Source organism: Indicator indicator, chromosome 1 (assembly GCF_027791375.1).
Source record: "Indicator indicator isolate 239-I01 chromosome 1, UM_Iind_1.1, whole genome shotgun sequence".
NCBI lineage: Eukaryota > Metazoa > Chordata > Aves > Piciformes > Indicatoridae > Indicator > Indicator indicator.
Genome location: NC_072010.1, coordinates 4,136,597 through 4,160,718, shown reverse-complemented (window position 1 = coordinate 4,160,718; position 24,122 = coordinate 4,136,597). Strand labels below are relative to the sequence as shown.

The 24,122-nt window shown below is 43.2% G+C and overlaps 1 protein-coding gene across 3 annotated transcripts in view; it reads left to right on the top strand.

Annotated features, from left to right (window-relative positions):
• Positions 1–24,122, top strand: part of TENM4 (teneurin transmembrane protein 4) — a 400,376-nt gene that overhangs the window by 292,679 nt on the left and 83,575 nt on the right. For all 3 annotated transcript variants that reach the window (XM_054383335.1, XM_054383330.1, XM_054383323.1), the window contains 2 exons: positions 10,140–10,259; positions 18,985–19,246. In XM_054383335.1, the coding sequence (XP_054239310.1) occupies positions 10,140–10,259; positions 18,985–19,246 (382 nt within the window). The remainder of the gene's footprint in view (positions 1–10,139; positions 10,260–18,984; positions 19,247–24,122) is intronic.

The following is a 24,122-nucleotide window of genomic DNA, read 5'->3' as shown; positions in this document are numbered from 1 at the left end:
TAATGAGTTAAGTGACTCAAAGATTACACACATGCTGACGTGTTTGATTTTAGGACTCTAAACTAATGTGTAGATGCTGATGCATTCTCTTGGCTCTGGCGTTGCAGATATTTGATTAATATTAATTCAATATTCAAGGTACGTTCCTCTTGAAAAACAGCAGCCCACATGCCCATTGCTTTACATCACTCATTGATGGACGTGTCTGGAGTGCTAAATCTGAGCTGAGTCAGTAGCTCCATCCAGTATAATAACATCACCAGAAGCTGCACGTCCTGTTCAATGGAGAGATGTGATTATTTTGTTACTGCTTAAGGCTTCTTCAAATTAAATACCCACTCAGTGGTGTAATGATTCTCATGTGGGGACCCTGATATGTTTACTCTGCAAAAAGTTTTCTGCCCCCAGCTATTTGCTGCCTCACTTCTTTACCATGAGGGTAGTTCAGGAACAAGTTCCTTACAAGTGTAGTGGAATACTGGAACAGGTTGCCCAGGGAGGGAGTTGAGATATTCAAGGTGAAGCTCAACAGGGCTCTGGGCAACCTGATCTAGTTGAGGATGTCCCTGCTTATTGTATTTTTGTAGAGGGGCTTGGACTAGATGACCTTTGGAGATCCCTTCATACTCAGACCATTCTTTGATTCTGCCAAGAATTGCCTGCTAAAGACCTGGATGGAGACCTTGAGCACCCCTCAGCCTGTGCAAAATCTCCTTTCCCACTTAAAACTGCAGGGGAAACTGGTCTGAGCTGATCCTGTTGGCTTTACACTGATGCAATGAAGTTCTGTCTTGCCAGGTCAGCTTGGGGACAGTCACCTCTTGCTGTTAGGTCATAACTGGATCCAAGTACAGTTTTCAACCATTTCAATATCAGGAAGAGGTTGTCCTTTGAGTGTGACTTTTACTTGTTATATTGGTTAAAACCTCCTAATGTGAAAAAAAAAAAAAGCAGTTTTAAAATCCCAATCATTAGGATTTTTTTATTGAACCACCTTTTTTTTTCCTCATAATTCCTTTGGATCATTACAAAGCTATCAGACAGCTTATATGTAGTTAAAGAACTTTCTCTGAAATATCAGAAAGAGAGTTCACTTTGTAATTAACATGGGAATAATGTATTTTTCCTACTGTTCTGCTCAGTTCTGCTTTCATGGTACCTCAAGTTCAATGGAAGGAATTGCTTTTATTTGGGGTATTCTCCAGAGCTGAATGTGGCCACAAAATAAATGCCAGATATAAAACAGTAGAATAATACAGAACTGGTAAGTTCTGCAGACGTTTTGGGGGAAGATTTAACATGAATTCATTATTCATTTCTGAAAATTATTATACCTTAAAGTTTTTACCCCTCATAGAAATAATGGTTATGGGGTCACTTCTGAAAAATTATGGAATGAGCATAATTCACTATTAGGTCAAAAAATTATTTTGCACCTTACAAGCTACTGAACACTTGACTTGGATTTTACAGACCTTAAAAAAAATAGGAACATGATTCTGTTTCTTCAGGTCTTGTGCAAAGAAAGAGCATGTTTCTCTGCTTGTACTGAGGTAAAGGAGGGAATCATCAACTTCTAAGTCATTACTTAGTCAACCACATTGTAAATAAAAGGATTCTTCATGAAAACTTTGCAGTAAAGCACAGCTCAACTTTATTATGTGTTGCATTTCCTACAATACTCTGTTCTAAAATACTTAAATAGTACAGTTCGAGCCAGTTTTATTATTTCACAGACCAGCATTAGTGTCTTTCCTTCTTTATTTCCTGCTTGCTGAGCAGCCTTTCTATATCCCTTATCCTCCCATCTTCCCATTATAGCTCAACTGAGACATCTTGGAATGCAAAAAAAGTGAGTCAATGAAGCACAGAGAGTCAAGATGTTTTGGATGGCAGAAGTGGCATCTCTTTCCAACAGTGGCCAGATTGCTTGGCAGATCAGAGAGGAGGATTGTGCTTTCACAGAGAGAAAAAGGACACACATTAAGTAGGTGAATGAGGTTCAGATCTTAGGAGAGGTATTCAAAGCAATAAGGGCCTGAGTCTTTCAGGAGTAGAGCTGAGAGGGAATTGTTTTGAAAGCAATAATCATTTGATCATGGGTTTTCTAGAAGTGGAGGTAGTTCTCAGGAGGTACTATATTTTGTGACTAAACTGTCATCAGTAAAGATACTTCTCCTTTTGGCTCAGCTACAACTGAAGTCACTAATGCTGCTAAAAAAAATTATATCAAACGGGACTTTCAAGAACTATCAGTTTGCAAGTCTTCCTGGACAGAATGGAATCAGATGCATAAAGTGTGGAGCCTGAGAAACTGGACATCAGCTAGTCATAACACCAAGCTTTCTCATGGATACTGAGGAAGACTCACTGTTTTGATAGTCAGGTTAGACCATATGTAAAGAGACAACAAGATAAAATCTGCATCTATGGCATCAGTGGTGCCACAGTAAATCTTGATTAATAAGCACTTTCCTCTTGGACTTTAAGTGCCAACTTCATTAGCTACATTTGTAAAAGTATCCAAGCATTTTGTTCCTTTCTCTCCTGTCCTTCCTCAGACAGTTTAAGGGAAGGGTTTTCACTGAAGCATTTTAAATCAGTAAGTTTTACTGTGTGTTTTGTAGAATATCTAAAATACTTACCAAAGGTTAACACCTAATGACCATACCCACATAAAGAATCATCAGCATCTCCTGAATTTTCTCAGATGGCCTCTTGTAAATATCTTCACTGTGTAGGCTAAGTAAACACAGCAGAAACTGTTTCTTGCTGCAAGCAACTTAGAATTGACTTTTCCTTATTAAGCTTGGTCAGAGCTCTTGACAGCTTCACTCTTCATCTCCCACTCTTTTTCTCATGAGTCTTCCACTCCGTCAGCTGCTCAGAAGGATGAGTGGCAGGGTCTGTTGCAAAACCATGTCTGTCAGTGCCACTTTAGCAAGTCCCTGTCTGGGACTTGGGCAAATGTCAGTGCATTTAGTCCCTTTGCCAGACTGACAGTGGCATTCTGGTGCTGCCCGTATTGGCGAGCTTCTCAGCTGAGCCTAATTAATGATTTGTAGCCCAGCTGCCTACCGTGTGCCAAACCCTTTCAGAAACTCATTTGTGCTATCTGTGGTGGTGTGGAGGTCTTTCTGGATGACTACTTTTTAATTTTAATTTTTTCATGAGTGGACTCTTCTTGTCTAACAAGGAACCCTCCATTCTTTTTCTGCTCCATTCTTTTTCCTAGCCTTGATTCCTCAATTCCTTAAAGTTGGTGGCTACAAGCAGTAGGTAGGTTTCAACTTTAAACTTTTCCTACAGCTTAACTGAACTGAACCAATCAGGCAGGGATTGACTCAGTCCAAGGAGAGACTATCAGGAGGCTTTTTTTTTTGGTACAGTTGAGGCAAGTGGGCAGGATTGTTTTTGCAGACAGCTTTTGAGGGAAATACTGCCACAATGAACTTGAAGGTCTGTATGTTCTGCTGTTTTCTTGTCTTCTTTCGTCCTTCATCTGCCAGCATTTTCTCTTGTGTGTTTGATCATGATGCCCTTAGCTTTTACCTGGCACTCTACCGATTTTCCTGTCTGTCCTAGTACTAGGCTGCCCTGAGGTTGCTGAACATGAGACAGGTGCAGTCAACTCAAAACAGATGAGGTACATTGTGTTGCATCCTGAGTTATTATTAAGCAAAAAAAGGTCACCACAGCTAAAGCCACAAGATTGTGTTTGTGATTTGTGACTCTGCTTGTAGGCACTTAGCAGCAAGGTATCTGAGCATGTCACAGATGAAGTACCATGAGAATGTAAACATCTCTCTGCAAGAGATTAGCAGGTTACTACAATTATCCTTGTGATGTCCCTGTAAGGAGGAGATGTGTCTCAATTGTGTTGCAGGTGGAGTACAAAGACTAGCTGACATGACCAGTGTCACACAGAAAGTGTAGCAGAGGAAGCAGTAGAACCGAGATCACCTAATTTCATTAATAATGTTCTTATGGCCAAGAAGGTCAATTCCATTCTGGGATGTATTAGAAGAGGTGTGGTTAGCAGGTCAAGAGAGGCTCTCCTCCCCCTCTACTCTGTCCTGGTGAGGCTGCGTCTTGAATATTGTGTCCAGTTCTAGGCCCCTCAGTTCAAGAAGGATCTCAGGGAATGGCTTGAAAGAGTCCAGCACAGAGCCACCAAAACGATTAAGGGAGTGGAACATCTTCCTTACAAGGAGAGACTGAGGGAGCTGGGGCTCTTTAGCTTGGAGAGGAGGAGACTAAGGGGTGACCTCATTCATGTTTATAAATATGTAAAGGGTGAGTGCCAAGAGGATGCAGCCAGGCTCTGATCAGTGATGCCCAATGACAGGACAAGGGGCAATGGGTGGAAGTTGAGGCATAGGAAGCTCCATGGAAACATGAGGAAAACTGTTTTCACTGTGAGGGTGACAGAACACTGGAACAGGTTGCCCAGGGGGGTTGTGGAGTCTCCCTCTCTGGAGATATTCAAGACTGGCCTGGATGTATTCCTGTGTGATCTGGTCTAGGTGATCCTGCTCTGGCAGGGGGTTGGACTAGATGATGATCTTTCAAGGTCACTTCCAGCCCCTAGCATTCTGTGATTCTCTGATTCTCAATGATTCTCTCCCAGGCAACCAGCACCAGAACAAGAGGACACAGTCTCAAGCTGCGCCAGGGGAGGTTTAGGCTGGAGGTGAGGAGAAAGTTCTTCACAGAGGGAGTGGTTGGCCATTGGAATGTGCTGCCCAGGGAGGTGGTGGAGTCACCATCCCTGGAGGTGTTCAAGAGGGGACTGTACATGGCGCTTGGTGCCATGGTTTAGCAGTCATGAGGTCTAGGGTGACAGTTTGGACTTTGATGATCCTTGAGGTCGTTTCCAGCCTTATTGATTCTGTGATTCTGTGATTCTGTGAGCACAGATTTTCACTCTGTGGTGCCTTTTTGCAGTCTCATCCAGAGCAGAAGGATAAGTCCCATATATACATCAACAAAATATGGAAGTGGTAAGTTCAAAGAGATGAAGATATTTATATTGGTGAATTAAAATATTTATTATAAATAACTTGGCTGAGGAAGGCTAAGCAGTCATGATAAGCATCTCCATACATCTGAAACCTTTAAAGGAGAAAGCATAATGAGTTATGGTGTAAATATTTTGAGGAGCTGCAGAAATTCACTGGGGTGAGATTTCTCATGGCACCTATTCTTGGTCAAGGAAAAAATACACATTTCTTGCAGCAACACAGGGCTTAGGATTTTTCTTTTCCCAGTGAAATATGTTTAGCAGAAGCAGTACTTTTGTCTCTTTTGTAGTGCCAAGCTCAGTGTCAGCAGAAAACATCTATGAGTAAGAACTATTGGAAGGGCCAACATCTAAGTTATAAGGCACTGGATCATAGTTGCTGTTAAAGACAAATCTTTAATGTGTTCCTGTAATGAGAAATGGGTTTGGGGGAGTTTACTTCACTGGCTTCTATTCTAAAGCTGGCTTTGTCTGTTTGAATTTTGTTGACAAGCTGTCAGACTTTCTTTATATCTGAGCAGTAGGAATGCAGAGGCATCAGTGCACCTCTCTCTGTTTTGCCACTGTGGCAAAGATCTTACCAGCAAGACCTGATTTAATTTTCTAGGGAATAAAGAATGACTTCACAAAGTGATGGTGTAAAATTGATACACCATCTGGCATTCTAGATAGCACCTGTACAATGAGTTGCTCTTTCAGGGAAGCTTTTATGGACAAAATAAATTTAAAAAAAAGGAAAAGAAAATAAAAGTCTAATTAAAGAAGAAAAAAAAGCTGGCTGCTTTTCATTGCAAAACAAGAATCCATAGAGTCTTCTGTAAAATGAGTGAAGGAAACAAACAAAAAAATGGAGACAATAGGTGAGATCTCTTAATAATTCAATAGAAAGATGAGGTTCCAGCCATGAGAAATTCAATTTTGTTCAACTGCAGAAAACACTCTGAACTGGCAGGCCTCAACTGATGGAATAAATCTCTTCTATTAACATGAGAGATAATTTTATGTAAATATATTAGGAGACCTTCTAGCAGAGCTGAACGTCTTAGCAGTACCACTTAACTTGTTTGTAGCATAATTGCATTTAGACCAAGGTCTTCTGAAGGAAATGGCTGACTAAATTAGCATTAACCAGGTTCCTGGGGGGCTCAGTGCGTTGTGGGTAGTCGATCTTGCCTCCAGAAAGGACACGTTGACGCTGGAGAAGCCAGCTGCTTCCAACACACTGTATTAACTACCTTTCCCAAGTGGGGCAAATTTTGTCACCCAGGGAAAGAGATTTGAAACTCAAATCAGGCAGTGTCTGGGCTTTGGTTTTCCTCCAGTTTCCATCCTTCCTGCTTTTAACTGACTTCACATTTGTGCGTGTTGCTCCAGCTTCTTTTTATCGTTGAGGTTTGGGAAAGATCTCCCCTTTGTGGGAACATCTTTCTTTATAGCATGTAAATAAAGCTATTGTTACAGTCCTCAGGAGGCTGGTGGATGCAGCTGGGCTTGCTGACAAGCTGCTTCTCTGAGAAGAGATGCCAACATGATCCAAGTTAGTCAGCACGTCGATGTGCTAATGTAGTTGAAGTGCAATGCAGCAAAGCATCGTCTAGAACAGGAACTGAGCATCTTGCTGGTTCTCTCATGCAATGCTACATGCTTGAGGTATAGTGTCTGGAAAGCTGCTCAGCAGAGAAGGACCTGGGGGTGTTGGTCAACAGCCAGCTGAAGATGAACCATCAGAGTGCTCAGGTGGCCAAGAAGGCCAACAGTGTCCTGGGTTGTATCAGAAATAGTATGGCCAGCACAAGCAAGGAAATTAATATCCCCCTGTACTCGGTACTGCTGAGGCCACATCTTGAATACTGTGCTCAGTTTTGAGCCCCTTGCTACAAGAAGGACATTGAGTTGCTGGAGAGTGTCCAGAGAAAAGCAGCAAAGATGATGAAGGGTCTAGAGCACAAGTGTTGAGAGGAGTGGCTGAGGCAAATGCAGTTGTTTAGCCTAGAGGAGACTGAGGGGAGACCTTCTCATTCTCTACAACTCCCAGAAAGGAGGTTGTAGCAAGGTGAGGGTTTATCTCTTCTCACAAGAAATAACCAAGAGATCAAGAGGAAATGGTCTGATGTTGCACTAGGGAAGTTTTATGTTGGATATTAGGAAAAGTTTGTTTCCTGAAGATGTCAAACCCTGAAACAGGCTTCCCAGGGAAGTGATGGAGTCACCATTCCTGGAGGTGTTTAAAAGACACAGAGATGTGGCCATGAGGGACATGGTTTAGCACCAGACTTGGTAGAATTAGATGATGGTTGGACTCAATGATCATAAAAGTGTTTTCCAAGCAAAACAATTCTATGATTCCTCCTGGAAGGTGTGAGTTCAAATACATTTGTTACAGCTGCCAAGGAGTGAGGAAGCTCTTTGTCCATGTTGTGCTGGTGCTTGTTATTGTACAAGTGCTTGTCAGTGATGTGTAATGGACCAGATGCTTCTTGCTGATACAAAGCACATCCCTCCAATTAACATGAGCTGAGTATCTAGGCCAATGTGCTTGCAATACTGCTTAGAAGTTTGCAACTGCCTGGACATGTGTTTTGTGTAGGATAGCAGGAGAAACATCTGCAGCCTTGTAATTTTTCCTCTGCTTGCTTTTAGCTCTTAGAAGGAAAAAAATACAGGTAGTAGTATGCTTTTTGGGTTCATAAAAATGTATGATGTTATCTCTCAAGTATTTTGAAGCATTCATAGTCCCAATGTTGACGTGAATGTGCTGGTAGAAATTCAGGATATTGAGTCCTTCATGCTCAGATCTGAGTCTGCAAGCACCAGTCTGTAGCTGCCTTTCACAAAATGTGCAAGTGTTTGATAAGAAGCTGAGAGAAACCAGTTGCAAATCCTTCCTCAGGTGTCTCTACAGGGTGGACATGGAGATGAAGCAGGGCAGGGTGGAGGAGATCATGAAAAATCTGGGAAGAGAAAGCCTGGCTTCTGCTCATAGCTCAGGTGTGATCAGATAGCTGTGCTTTGTGCAAAAGTTGCACTGCAGTTGGTGACCCTATTGACCTCAGTAGGGTTATTTCAACCCATGACATTTTTCCAAGCAGAGAATCATTTCGGTTGGAAGGGGCCTTTAAGATCATCAGGTGCAATGCTGACAGATCACCACTAAACCATGTCTACATCTAGAGGTCTTTTAAATACCTCCAGGGATGATTACACTGCTACTTCATGATTCTTTGAGTTGTGCTTTGCCCTCTGTGTTAGAGAGTGATGTAGATAAGACTGTGCTGGAAGATTGTTTTAAATGTGTTGTATGTGGGAAGCTGAGTTAGAAGCAGCAATGGAAATATTGAAAAGCATGAATCACAGAAACATCCAAGTTGGAAAAGACCCTCAGGATCACCAAGTCCAACTGATAACCCTATTCTACAAGGTTCACCCCTAATCCATATCCCCAAGTACCACATCCAAACAACCTTTAAATGCATCCAGGGTTAGCAACTCTACCACCTCCCTGGGCAGCCCATTCCAAAGCCTGAAATTACAAATTATTAGTTCCAAGCTGGCTCCAAGTCCTTTCCTACATGATTCCTAACAACTCAGTGATGATATATCAGAGAAAACATAGTGACAGAAAAGTGATTTCCATTATCTCATTTTCCTGTGTCCTGTTCCAGAACTGCGCATGAATCCAGGCACATTTTAGATTGCTAACACATTCTGCTAACACTTTGAGAAGTTTTGTTCATATTGGAGCTCTCCATTTAGACCAGGAGGAGTTTGGTTTAAGCCTCCCTGACAAATGGTCTGTTTTCTGTCCTGTGGAATGTACAAACAGCACAGCCCTTATTAAATAAGAATTATACTTTATCTCCTTGTGTTATACAATGTCAGATTTGTAGGTGGAGTGTAAATAGATAACCTGATGATCTGTGTTTAGGAAATCATCTTTACAAACATGGCAGATTATCATCCTTTGCCTCAGTGAGCCAGAGGAGTGACATTTCTCAGCTGAAGTGGGTAGACAGGAAGCACATCTGAGATGATTTACTCCAGCTGAGATCTGGTCCTGCACCTGTGGGAACAGTGGCTTTCAATCTCTGCTCTCCAGCAGGACAGCAGTTAGGAAAATCACTCACTGCATCATGTTAGCACACTGACACCACAATTTGCTGTTGCTGCCTGGAAAAATAGTCACCTTCAGCCAAAAATTGGGTTCAGACCCTCTCACTGGCATGTGTGTGATGCTTTGTCTTTATAGGAAGCTCCCTAAGGTTGCAATGTAATAATGACTTAGGTGTCTGGAAACAGAATTTGGAATAAGAACCTGGAAAATCTGTCTTTGGCTTTACTGCAGATTTTCTAACTGACCTTGGACAACTGAAAATCACTTTATGCTTTATTTCCTTTCTCTGTAAAATACCTATCTTGCAGTATTAATGTTTGTAAAGATCCTTGAAATCCTGAGATAAAAGAGCACATTACGGAGCACAGAGTAATTGGAATAGATGTAGCCTATAAAACAGAGCAACCTTCCAAACTTGGGGGAAGAAAAAAGACAGGAAGAAAAAGACCATCCTGTCAGCATGCTCAGTTCCCCAGGCAGTTTGTAGGGAAGCTACCTGAACCTAGCAAATTATCTGTAGTGGTCTTCCAAAGTGTGGAAGAAATGAGCCATCAAGCCTTGGTCAGGCTGATTTTGTGCCTTAAACATGGCCATGCAGTGCTTGGTGGGTTTCTGTTCTCTTTGGTTTTAGAATGTGCTTTGCCTGTAGTGAGGGCAATATTGTCAAGACACAGTGAAGCTTAGCTGGTTGTAGCAAATTCCAGTGTGATGGTGTGAACCCAACAGAAGTCCATGGTTAATGAAGTACATGCTGAAGCTGTTGCTTTTTGAGAGTAGGCTAAAGGTGAACCTCATTTTATGTGCTGAATGTTCTTAGACAAGTCCTGAGAAAGTCTTCAGGAGCAGCATCCCACCATCAGGACACACAATATGGCCCTCAGCTTTTCAAGACACAAGGGCCTGTGCTTTCTGATCCATAGGAATTCCCAGCCACAGAAGTAGAGGTAAACCACCTGAGTTTGTCAACACACTTACTGTTTCTTGTCTTTTTTCTTGTTCTTGCAGACACGCATGTGTGATTCGAGGCCAGGTGATGACAGCAGATGGGACCCCTCTAGTTGGAGTAAACATCAGCTTTGCCAACAATCCTCTTTTTGGATACACAATCAGCAGACAAGATGGCAGGTAAGATGTCTTTATAGGATTTATCATGTTCAAGCAGCAGTTACAGCATTAGTGCCACCAACAGTAAAGAGAAACTCCTTCCAAGAACACATTTATTGTTGATGCCTTTTGATGATGTTGCTGCATTGTTAGTTGTTATGGGACTACATCTGGCTGGTGACTGGTCACCAGCAGTATTCTTCAGAGGTCAATTCTAGGACCAGTTCTGTTCAATGATCTGGATACAGGAGATGAATGCTCCATTAGCAAATTTCCTGACAATACCAAACTGGGAGGTACTGTTGGCTATCTCAAGGGACATGAGGCCTTGCAGAGGGATCTGGATAGATTGGACAGTGATTAAAGGGATGAAATTTAACAAATCCAAGTGGTGGATTCTAACATGGAGTAATCCTGAGCACAAGTATAAACTGGGAGAGGAGTGGCTGGAAAGCAGCCCTGCAGAAAGGGATCTTTGGCTGCTGGTTGACAGCAGGCTCAGTATGAGTCAGCCATGTGTCCTGGCAGCCAAGAGGGCAAACCACATCCTGGGGTGCATCACACACAATATGACCAGCTGGTCAAAAGAAGGGATTATCCCACTGTATTCAGTGCTGGTGTGGCCTCACCTTCAGTACTGTGTGCAGTTCTGGGACACACAATTGAAGGATGTGAAGGTACTTGAATGCTTCCAGGGGAAGGCAACAAAGCTGGTATAAGTATCCAAAGCTGGAAGTATCCTGTGAGGAGTGCCTAAGAATTTTTGGCTTGTCTTGTTTGGAGAAAAGGAAGCTGAGAGGCAACCTGATTACTTTCTGGAGCTTCCTGAGGGGAAAACATGGAGAGAGAGGTGCTGATCCCTTCTCCCTTTGTACCCAGTAGTAAGACACATGGGAATGGCTGAACACTGCACTAGAGGAGGTTTAGATGGGACATTAGGAAGCATTTTTTACTGAGAAGCTGATGAAACACTGGAACAGGCTTCCTAGAGAGGTGGTCAATGTCCCAAGTCAGCCAGTGTGTAAGAGGCACTCGGACAGTGCCTATTACATGCTTTAACTTTTGGTCAGCTCTGAAAGTGGGCAGGCAGTTGGACTAGATGATTGTTGTGGGTCCCTTCCAGCTGAAGTATTCTATTCTGATATTTATTAGCTGTTATTATTAATTTTGTAATAACACCTAGAGACTTTATCCAACAATTGGGCAATGAGTGCCCATGCACATAAAGAAAAGAGGCCTCCAGCTCTATTCTTACTAACTCATGCTAATGAATAGGAAGAAGTCATTAGGGTAACAGTTGTGTTAGAGGCACGTGCTTGAAATCTGAGCAATCATCCTCAGCCAAAACAAAAGTATTGCAAATTGGGAAAGTCTTTCTTATCTTTTGCCTGTCAGTGCTAATTGTCTCCTTTCTTTTCAGAACAAAAATGAAACACAAGGGGTTCCAGCTGCACATGCTCTGTGTCTTGACTACTAACCACTAATGTTTAGGAGGGGATTTATAGATTTTAGCACCTACCCAACCCATGGCTTTCAATAGTGGTTTGCCTTGGACAGAGAAGCTGGTAGAACACTGCTGGGGGCTAGGAGGCTTTCTGAGTGACGTTCCCCCTCCTGGGTGACATGTCTGTTAGAACAGGTTCACAGATTTCATTGGCTTGGAAGGGACCTTCAAAGGAGACTTGGATACCTCCAACTAGATCAGGCCCAGGGCCTGAAGAATTCCTGGGCAGTAATGCCTGCCATAACCCTCTTTCAGTTGTTTCTTTGTCATATGTAAAACACCCAGCTACTGTGTGTAATCTTTCATTTAGATTACAAGTACTTTGAGTAAGGGACAATCTTTCTGCTTTGCAATGGCTCTGTGGTTCTGTCCTCTGGGGCTTTATCCTCAACTGCACTTCTAGGCAGCAAACATACCAGTCAGCTAAACAGGGACAGATCATGGACTTGAGTACGGTTATCCCACCTTAAGACTTTTGTAACATTTGACTATTTATCTCCAGTTCCTGTATAGTGACAGGCAAATCCCTATACTAACCTACTTCTAGTGGCAGTTCAAGTCATAGAATCACAGAATCATAGAATCACAGCATGGTCCAGGCCAGAAGGGACCTCCAAAGGTCATCTAGTCTGACCTCCCCACAGTCAGCAGGGACACTCCCAACTAGCTCAGGTTGCCCAGGGCCTCATTGAGCCTTACCTTGAATATCTCCAAGGAAGGGGCCTCAACCATCTTCCTGATCAACCTGTTCTAGTGTTCCACTACCCTCATAGTAAAGAACTTGTTCCTAACATCCAATCTAAATCTGCTCTTCTCCAGCTTAGAGCCATTGCTTCTCGTCCTGTCACTGCAGGCCCTTGTAAACAGACTCTCCCCATCCCTTCTGTAGGCTCCCTTCAGGTACTGGAAGGCTATTAGGTCTCCCTGGAGCCTCCTTTTCTCCAGGATGAACAACCCCAGCTTTCTCAGCCTGTCCTCATAAGAGAGGTGCTCCAACCCCCTGATCATTTTCATGGCCCTCCTCTGGACCCTTTCCATCAGGTCCATGTCCTTCCTATACTGAGGGCTCCAGACCTGTACAGAGTACGCCAGGTGAGGTCTCACCAGAGCAAAGTCAGAGATATTCTTTCCACATCACGTCCTTCCCAGCCTCCAGCTGAGCAGGGGACCCATGGCAGAAAGCAATGCAGCTGGAGTATCAGTATGCTCCACCAATCTTCAATGGACTGCTGGTTCCTCAGAGCCAGCTGCCAGCCTGCAGCCTAACTTAAATTAGTTTCAAGGAGCTCAGTGCTGCAGTTTGCTGACTCAGCCCCCAACAGATACTGAGCTCCAAATGATAAAAATGACATAGATCATTTGTCTGAGAACAGGGAATCTGTGACCAAGTAGCATTCATCCTGAATCTGGGGTTGTGTTGTCAGCTGCTGGTGGTCAGCCTAATCCCACACTGTGTGGTGTCAGCTCTTTTGATTTCACTTTCTTCACCTTCCTCTCAAAGCAATCTGCTTCTGCAGAAACCTTGCGCATGTCCCACATTCAGCAAATTGTCCAGTTGCAGGACTGAGTCTCCAGGATCATAAAAATACCTTCCAAGACTGGCTGAGGTGTATGTGCAGACATTTTTTCCAATGAGGGAACACAGCAGTGCATCTGTGTACTCTGGAGGTAATAAATGGACAAGAGAAAGCCCTTCTTTTAAAGAACACCAAAAACCAACATCTTCCTCAAGTGCTGAAGTCTTCTAAAAATTACCTTGAAGAATTAAGAGCATGCAGACTGAAATTATAAGGGCAGAAAATTATGTGAGACATCCCTTATTTCTACTCCTAGCTATGCTGCTGATTTAGCAGGTAGCATTAGATGCATCTCTTAACCTTCCTTGGTCAGCCAACCAGCCTGTGAAAGGCAGATAACATTTACTTGCCTTCCTTACTGATTGTTACAGCATTTACTAAATACTATTTGTAAAGCACTTGTAAAATTGTGCAAATAATTATTGCTATTACAGTTTCTATTATGTGTTTTGAGGGGTTTCAGTAATTTTCTCAAACAAGCATGACTTTCTTAGAATCATAGCATTATAGAATCCTAGAATCAGTCAGGGTTGGAAGGGACCACAAGGATCATCCAGTTCCAACCCCCCTGCCATGGGCAGGGACACCTCACACTACATCAGGCTGGCCACAGCCTCATCCAGCCTGGCCTTAAACACCTCCAGGGATGAGGCCCCAACCACCTCCCTGGACAACCCATTCCAGGCTCTCACCACACTCATGGGAAAGAACTTCTTACGTCCAGCCTGAATCTCCCCACTTCCAGCTTTATTCCATTCCCCCTAGTCCTGTCACTATCTGAAATCCTAAAAAGTCCCTCCCCAGCTTTCTTGTAGCCCCCTTCAGATACTGGAAGGCCACAAAGAAGGTCACCTCGTAGCCTTCTCTTCTCCAGACTGAACAGCCCCAACTCTTTCAGTCTGTCCTCATCATCTTCTTCACAGGGCAGTTTTCATGTGATTGAGGCACTTTATTTAAAAAAAAATGGGTGCTCTTAAGCAAGTAGCTCTTCCCAGAGTACAGTAGCAGCCTTCATCCATTCCCAGTCCACAGTAATGCACCATGATATAGAGTCATCTGGACCATCTTTGATAGCACTCTGGTTTGGAGGGAAAATGGAAGCACACACGCTTGCATGTTCTGTGTTCTAGGGGTTATGAGAGAACTGCAGAAAGCTCACTGGCTTTATTCTTTGACATATACACCACAGGAATATCTGTTCTTGAAAACCTGCACTGAGTTGCCTTAAATTACTTTAGGAAATCAGTCTACTGATAGCAGGGCAATAACTTCAGGTTTGAAGTGAGGGAGTTTAAAAGGCAGAGTTGGATCAGTTTAGCAAGATTGATTCCTAGGCTGAATTTATTGTTTCAGATTTGGTTTTTTGGTTGTTGTTTTTTTGTTTTGCTTGTTGATTTTTTTTTTTTTGGTTGGTTGGTTGTTTTGTTGGTTTAATGTTTCTTTTGTTTGTTTCTTTGGTGGTTTTAGTTTTGTTTTGGCATAGCCAAGTTTCAAAATGAGTAAAATCACAGAATACATCCAGTTGGAAGAGATCTCAAAGATCATCTCAAGTTTTAAATGAGTGAGATGAATTTTTCACCCCTGTTAGCAGCTTCATTGTGTTCCAGGTTTCTGCAAGCAGAGTTCAGACCACCTCTGCTATGGAGGCAGACTGAGAGAGTTGGGGCTATTCAGTCTGGAGAGGAGAAGACTCATGGGAGACCTTATTGTAGCTTTCTAGTATCTTAAGGGGGCCTACAAGAAAGCTGGTGAGGGACTTTTTAGGATGTCTGTTAGTGATAGGACTAGGGGGAATATGGAGCAAAACTAGAAATGGGTAGATTCAGATTGGATGTTAGGAAGAAGTTCTTCACCATGAGGGTGGTGAAACACTGGGACAGGTTACCCAGGGAGGTGGTAAGAGCCCCATCCCTGGAAGTTTTTAAGGCCAGGTTGAATGTGGCTCTGAGCAACCTGATGTAGTGTGAGGTGTCCCTGCCCATGGCAGGGAGTTGGAACTAGATGATCCCTGAGGTCCCTTCCAACCCCAATAATTCTATGATTCTATACATCCTCCAATAGTGAAATCCTGGTTCTGTTTAAGTCACATAACTGAGAATGAGCAAACCTTTGATAACTTCAAGGCTTGTTAGTGTTTTTAGCCTAATTATTGGGGTCAGCCTTTTTTTCACATAACAAAGCATAAGGATAAAATGAAAACTCTCAAACCACTCTGTTGTATGCATTTCTTTGTAAAGGCAAGTTGATAGATGGATCAAAGTGTTAGTACTGAACCTTTACTGAAGAGAAGGCTCCAGGGAGACCTTATTTGCAGCATTTCAGTACTTAAAGGAGGCCTACAAGAAAGATGGAGACAGACTTTTTTAGCAGGGCCTGCTGAGACAGGACAAATGGTGATGGTGTTAAACTAAAAGAGGGGAGATTTAGACTACATATAAGGAAGAAATTTTTTGTGGTGAGGACAGTGAAACACTGGCCCAGGTTGCCCAGAGAGGTGATAGATGCCCAAATCCTGGAAACATTCCAAGTGTTTGGAGCTCTGAACAACCTGCTCCAATTGAAGATGTCCCTTAGTGTAGGGCAGTTGGACTAGATGACCTTTAAAGGTCCCTTCCAACACAAAACATTCTGTGATTCTATAAACCACATTTTAAAATAAACCTTTAAATTTAGTGAAGCTGCTAATTTATAAAGGCTACAAATCCTCAGTATCCCATGGTGGTAGGAATATTGTTAATGAACCAGCAAGATTGTCTTTAAAGTTACTCAGTGTCACCTGCCATCACATTCACAGAATCACAGAATGTTAGGGGCTGGAAGGAACCTCAAAAGATCATCCAGTTCAAACCCCCGGCCAGAGCAGGATCACCTATACCAGGTCACACAGGAACACATCCAGGGGGATCTTGAATATCTACAGAGAGGGAGACTCCACAACCCCCCTGTGCAGCCTGTTCCAGTGTTCTGTCATCCTCACCGTGAAAAATGTTTTTCCTCTTGTTTCTGTGGAGCTTCCTATGCCTCAACTTCCACCCATTGCCCCCTGTTCTGCAATTGGGCATCACAGCACCATTGGCATTGCTTTCTCAGAAAGACCAAATACATGAACTGTCAGAGCAAAGACATGAGGAAGGGTTACACTTTTCTGTGTTTGTTTTTGGGTTTTTTTTTTTGTTTTAGTTTGGTTTGGGTTTTTTTCTGTTGTTTTTTTTGGTTTGTGTTGTGTTGGTTTGTTTGTTTGTTTTGCTTTGGGGTTTTTTTTTTTGGGGGGGGGGGGGGCTTGTGTGTGTGTGTTTTCTTAATCTGCTTTGTGGATAAATAGAGGATTTCATCCTCTGGCCTGTCTCTCCAGAGTCTTTTAAGAAAAACAGAATAATATGACTGTACAACAAGGATGATTTTTTCAGAGTGATAAAAGAGACATTAGAGTGCAGCACCAAAACCAGGAACAAAATTTATCTCATTCCTTCAATCCCAAGACACTTTTGCTCTTGCTTAATTTAGTTTCAGTAAGGGAAGCTGGGAGGAAGGTGTTTTCAGGTTTGGGTTTGCTGTCTGGTTTTGGTTTTCGCTTTTGTTCAGTTCCTCAAGGTAACTTCAAAGCTGCATCCTGTGACTCTGGGAAAACTGGCTCATTAGGAACAGTGCCTGCTAAAAAATACTGCCTGCCTCTGTTTTCACAGCTGCTGGAACCTGATGTGAAGCTGGTGCTTTCCCTTCTGCATCCTGATTTGGGGGTGCAGGAGAGGCAAGGATGTTTCCTGCCAGCAGGCCACCATCCTTGGTTTAAGCTCATTGAAGCCAAGAACTGCTTGCAAAGGAGTGAGCTGGAGGTGTTTCCAAACAAAAACTCTTCCCACTTGCCTACAAACTTGTTGAGCATCATTTGTAATGTTTGTTTCTTTCCTCCCGTTGCCCCTTTCAGTGCCTGGATTCACGCAGAGCAAGCTTCTCCCTCCTAGCTGAAGGGCTTGCCAAATGCTAATTGACTGTTAAAAATGTTCTCATCAAAGTACAAATGCTGTGCAGCTTTGCTGGCAGTCCTTGCAAGTGACTCTTCAGGCTGTTGCAAGCCAAGCTCCATAGGGCTGGGAAGCTGATGCCCTCACTTGAGTGGTAGAATAAACACATCTTTAGCTTTTGAAAATGCTTTCCACTCCCCCACCCCGTGGACTCAGTTTAAGGATCTTTCCTGAATAACTTTCTTTCCATAATTGTATTTACTGAATGTCACCTCACACTAGCAGCCATAAAAATTAAAAAAAAAAAAAAAAAAATCTCCTGAACAATTGCTTGCCAAAGATTTTTGTTTAGGAATAGTTCATACCTGTTGTTGCTCCTCTGGGATTTTTGCAGCTGATCTGAAAGCCTTGTAATTAATTAAAGTAATTTCAAAGATTTTTTTCCAGGTTCTTTCTGCCCTTGTAATTACAAGGTGCATCATGTCTGGCTTTGGGCTGTCAGTGCTTTCAGATCCTAGTTCTCATGCATGGAGAAGTACGTAAGCACACGGATCTTAAGCACAGGAGCAGCTCTGCTGAAGCCAGAGAGCTTACAATCTGTGTGAGACTGTCACACACTAGCACCAAGCATTGAAAGTGAGAAGCAGAGATGAGAAAACTTTTATTTGCCTGAAACACACACTTGGCATTACAACTGAGCAGATACTGATGAAAAAGCCAAAGAAGCTAAACAGAGGGATCTTCAAATTGTGTTGAAATCCCTCCCTTTCTCAGTTAACACATCTCTTTGTAGTCTATACATAGCAAATACATCCTGTGGCACTTCATAAAATCTCCCATCTCTAAGAAGGAGTGAAACATAAATAGAAAACTAAGACAAAAAAAACCCCACAGAACTCTGTCTCATTATCTTTACATCCAGGAGATGAATATTTTCCTTCTTGAGGTGATATCCTTTCACACAGCTCAGGAGACCTGATACTGTGCTATCCAGTATTAACACAGGCAGAAAAACCACTTGGCCAGAGGTAGTGCAGGGTGAAGTTGCAGACCACAGGGTGAAGTTGCAGACCACAGGCAGTAAGTTGTATCTAAATGCTTAAGAGTAAACAAGACTATGTGCTCAGTTCTGTGGTGCAGAGACTGCCTGCATGATGTTTGTCTCTTCCCCGTGCCTGTACACTGGGCTCAGTCCATGAGTGGGCTCCATATGTTCCCTGGGTTGTAGGGCTGCATTAGGCCCTGGTTAGGTTAGCAGTGATGCCAAGACAATTTATATGGTGGTGTGTCAGAGAAACCACTTTCCAAAGTTTATTTCACCATGTGAATTGATCTGATCTGTGACTGTTTGAATGATAAATACTATTAAAAAAAAAAAAAAACAAAACCAAAGGAAAATATGAGTATGTATAGTCAAATAAGACTAGCAAAACACCAACGAGAATAGACATCTGTCTCAAAACAAGGGATGGGTATGGTTTTAATATACATGAGGACAACATACAAAGAAGCTGAGTTTGTGCTCCTGTCTCTGCCACTTGCTTTTACTCAGATAAAGGTTCTTTGGGCTGCAGGTTTTAGGCTTGTAAAATGTGGCTGATGGTATTTCTTGCAATTATTTTTCAGGGGGTCCTTGCTCAGGTGCCACTGCAAACAGATGGGGTGGTGCTTGCACTAACTTTGTATTCCATCTCCTAAAACAGCTTCGATCTGGTTACCATCGGTGGGATCTCCATTATCCTGCACTTTGAGCGGGCTCCCTTCATCACCCAGGAGCACACGCTGTGGCTGCCGTGGGATCGCTTCTTCGTGATGGAAACCATCGTCATGAGGCACGAGGAGAATGAGATCCCAAGCTGTGACCTCAGTAACTTTGCCCGGCCCAACCCTGTGGTCGCCCCATCTCCGCTGACAGCTTTTGCAAGCTCCTGCTCAGAGAAAGGTCCTATTGTTCCAGAAATCCAGGTACGAACTGTCTGAGCCCAGGAGAAAAGTTTCATATAATCATAGAATGGTTTGGGTTGGAAGGGTCCTTAAAGAACATCTAGTTCCAACCTCCCCTAGGAGGGGCTTGGGGCAAAACACCTTCAATTAGATCAGCTTGATCAAATCCCCAAACACCCTGGCCTTGAATGTTTCCAGGGATGGAGTGTCCACATGCTCTCTTGAAAGCCTTTTCCAGTCCCTCACCTCCTTTACTGTAAAGAATCTAAATCTGGCTTTTTTAAGTTTAAAACTGTTGCACCCTACCCTCTCCCTACACTCCCTGATAGATCCCCTCACCGTCTATCCTGTAGGCCCCCTCTGAGTACTGGAAGCATGGAATAAGGTCTCCCTGCTCCAAGTTGAACAACCCCAAGTCTCTAAGCCTGTCCTCATAGAAGAGGTGCTCCTTCTAATCCAGCCCCTTTCTGTGATCTTTTTGCCTGCTTTGAGCAACATGCATACCACTGTGCTTCTGTGTCTTTCTCTATTCCCCTACTTTCCAAAAAACAATCATTCCCTGTTTGTTGCACCATTTCTCAGATGTTTGCCAGAAGCACTCTCTCACAAGCACACACTTAGCCTGAAGGTTTGTTTTCCCTTATCCTTGAAGGATGGATGCAAAGCACTCAGGGCCAGCAGTGCAAACCTACCTGGGCACTGCTTTGCTTTCATCTCTCATCTTCAGGAGATGGGCTGGGACCCTCCTGTGAGCCACAACAAGCCTTCAGGCAGCCCTTTGGTATTTAGTATGCCCAGCATGAGACCTCTTACACTCTAATGCCCTTCTTCTGTTCAGAAGCAAATTTCACCCACTGGGCATTATGGACCTCAGTGGTGGAGTGTTGAGTGTGAACTTTCTCAGGGTTTGAAGACATACCCCTCATCCTACTGCTAAGGTGTCCAGTCTGTCAGCAGATGGCTGACAAATGGTCAGCTTGCAGAGCACTGGGGATTTATTGCATTTCATGGTATTTGGGATAGATGAGCAAAGCGAGAGGGTTGCTCTTAATTGCTCATCCCCATTTTCCTTTTTTAAGGACATGAATCAGATATAAAGTAGCTTAGCAACCTGCTATGGCCTCAAAGTGTTTTTGCCAAATGAAAAGATGTGTCTGAAATGGGATTGTCCAAACAATGGAATTACTCATCTTCCTTAAAAATGCTCATTGTCTTGGAAGAAATGGATGTAACAGCATTCAGGTTTTCCTTTCTTGGGCATGTTGTGCCCTGGGTTTTAGATGCCAGCATTAAACATGTCCTGGGTATTGCGTTTAGCAACCAATAATAGACTGCCAAGGTAAAAATAATAACAAGTGTAGTGACAAATTGTGTGTTTCCTGCTTGGCTCCTTTGGGGTTGGATTGTGGTAGCATTAATGAGCAAAGAAGTCACTTTCTGTTGTCTAATCTTAATACTCCAGGTACTGAACCCAGCAACTCTACCTTTCCCTCAGGACCAAATCCTGTGATCCTTTCTCACACTGATTTCCATTCACAGTCACCGGGTTTGTCCCAGCTTAATTACTAATTAAGTCCTGTATCCTGTAAAGTCCATCAGATTGCCAATTCTTTGTTCAGTCTTCACAACGTTTTTCCTAAACCAACAAGCACATGAAAGGTAACGTTCAGTGCTGGCTGGGAAAGAAGCAAATATCTGATACAGTGCAAGTATCATTGTAATCTCATTCATTATTTGGTAGGATACTTATTAATTTGTGTTAATTACGTCTATTGAACTAAAACATTCTAAAACTCCTCTTCAATAAGAGCACGTGTCTGTCTGTGGACTGTGAAAGGAGCCAAGGATGTAGATCACTGTGGTGATTTGACCCTGGCCTGGAGCCCAGGTGTCCACCAAAGCTGCTCTATCATTCCCCCTCTTAAATGGACAAGGGGAGAGGGGGAAAAATGTAACAAAAGCCAGTAACAAGATAGAAGCAATTTTAATAACAATAGTGAGCAAAAAAGCAATAGACCATGTGGAAGTGAAAGCAGAGAGAGAGATGTTAATCTCTGCTTCCCATCAGCAGGACCATGGTCAGCCTTGGGAAGCAGGACTCTCAAAGATTGGTGGTTCCTTAGGAGGATAGATTCCAGGGACAAATCCGTCACTTCCTTCTTTTACTTCATTCTTAGATCTGAGCTGACATCATATGGCATGGAATACCTCTTTGGCCAGTCTGGGTCAACTGGCTCAGCCATGTCCCCTCCCAGGATCTTGCCCACCCCTCAGCATGCTCTTGGGTCAGGGAAACTTTGAAAAGACACAGCCTGGATACTTACTCAACTGTAGCCAAAAAACTTCTGTGTCATCAACTACTGCTGTAAAACACAGCACTAGAAAGATGCTATGAGGAGAATTAACTCCAGCTCAGCCAAACCCAATGGTTTGATTCAGTTTCTTGACTATAGATCATAGAATGGTTAGGGTTGGAAGGGACCTTTAAAGGATATCTTGTCCAATCCTCCCTGCAGTAAGCAGGGATGTCTTCAACTAGAGCAAGTTGCTCAGAGCCCCATCCAATGTGACCTGGAATATTTCCAAGAATAGGGCATCTAGAACCTCTGTGGGCAACCTATGCCAGTGTTTCACCACCCATATTGTAGATGTTTGGTGCCATTTGAAATGTCCTGCATAAATCCTGATTGGCCTCCAACTACCAACCTGGAATAATCCCCTTATCAGTGTCCTGCGTTATATCTGCCAACCCCAATCCCGTTCTGGGCTCAAGAGGGACAGGGCTTGGGAGAGTCTAATGGAGGGCTACAAGGATTATTAAGGGACTGGAGCACTGCCTTATGAGGAAAGGCTGAGAGACCTGGGGCTGATTAGTCTGGAGAGGAGAAAATTGAGAAGGGATCTAATAAATGTATACAAAAATCTGGGGGCTGGGTGTCAAGAAGGAAGGGACAGCCTCTTCTCACTTGTGCCCTGTGATAGGAGAAGTGGCAATGGATGTAAACTACTGCACAGGAAGTTTCACCTCAACATGAGGAAGAACTTCTTTACTGTAAAGGGTCACAGAGCACTGGAACAGGCTCCCCAGAGAGGTTGTGGAGTCCCCTTCTCTGGAGATTTTCAAGACCCATCTGGATGTGTTGTTGTGTGACCTGTGCTAGATTCTGTAGTCCTGCTCTGGCAGGGGGGGTTGGACTCGAAGATCTCCAGAGGTTCCTTCCAACCCCTAACATCCTGTGATGCTGTGATCCCTTGTGAACATCACAGAACCTGTATATCCCAAATCACTCTAGACACCTGTAGGTGGAATCTAATTAAGACCTAAGTGGGACTCATTTTGAGATTATGGCACCTAAATAAGGTGCTCACACGCAGTCATTGGGATGTGTGCTGGATGTCCAAGCTCCCATTAAAGCTGACAGAAATCTAATCAATACTGTCAGTGGAGCCTACAGATCAATTAAGCTGACCATCTTGAAGGCATCTGCTTCCCACTGACGGTATCATTTAGATCTCCACTGACAATAATTGATGCTTACATGCCTACCCCACATGCACACACTGGCATACCTACACTAGATTTGGGTGCCTTAAGATGGAATTGTATCCCACTCTTAAGTTTACCTGCCAACACCAACATTCTGAAGAGCCTTTCTCTGCTTGTTTGCCATGGAAAGACCTAGAAGATTGGTTCAGGGGAGACTTCTAACTTGTAGGTTCCTAAGTTTAGATAAGATGAATCCCATACATGATGAGCAGTACTTTTCCAACATATCAAATGCTTGAGCTAAAACCTGTAAAATGATATTCCACCTCAGATGTTGACAGGTGAAGTTTTAGAGAGTCTTGGTGCAGGAGTATACATGATAAATCCAATATATAACAGAGTCCTGACTGTACTTCAGTTCACAAATGGATTCTTTCTCATTCCTTTGCTGGCTGTACTTAAAAAATAACCAAGCTGTCAGTTTCTGCAGCTGCATTTTATAATGTACAGTTCTCAGTAGAGAAATGTTAAATATAAAAGGCATGAGCACACAGCTGGGAGGAGGTGACAAGTGGATGGCAGGGCTGGGAAAGAGATTTTGACAAGTGGGCAGATAGAAACCTCATGAGCTTCAACAAATAGATGCAGTGTCCTCTACCTGTATGTATTCAAAAGATTAAATCATACACTTTATTCAGGTTCCTACAGATAGGTTTAGTGCTGTTTAAAATGCCCTGAAGTGTCCCCTCAGGCCTCCAGCTGTAGCTTGAAAAGGGCAGAGATCTCAAGAAGGTCCATGTCAAATCTGTTAGCTCCTTGCAGAAGTTTTGGATCCTACAGAAGATCTCAAAAGCACTTGATGTTAAATACTCTGAATCAAACCCTAAATGCTTTTCCAGTACCTGAAAGAACCCTACAAGAAAGCTGGGGAGGGACTTTTTACAAGGGCTTGTAGTGTTAGAATGAGGGGGGAATGGATTGGAGCTGGGAGAGGTTAGGTTTGGACTGGATATTAGGAAGAAATTCTTTACAGTGAGGGTGGTGAGACACTGGAACAGGTTTCCCAAGGAGGTTGTGGATGCCCCCTCCCTGGAGGTGTTCAAGGCCAGGTTGGACAGAGCCTTGAACGGCCTGGTCTAGTGGAGGGTGTCCCTGCCTATGGCAAGGGGATTTGAACTAGATTATCTTAAAATCCCTTCCAACCCAAACCATTCTATGAGTCTTAAAATTCCTTCTGAGCATTATGTTAAAAAATGAGGTGATTGATTGTTCCTTGTCTTGTCTGCTGGAAGAGTAGCTGTAAGAGAAATGTGTAACCCAGCACACAGAAACAAGATTTCCTGCATCATCTCATGCAAGGAGTGAAAGAATTGCTACTAACACAAGCATAGATCAACACCCAGGAGCTAA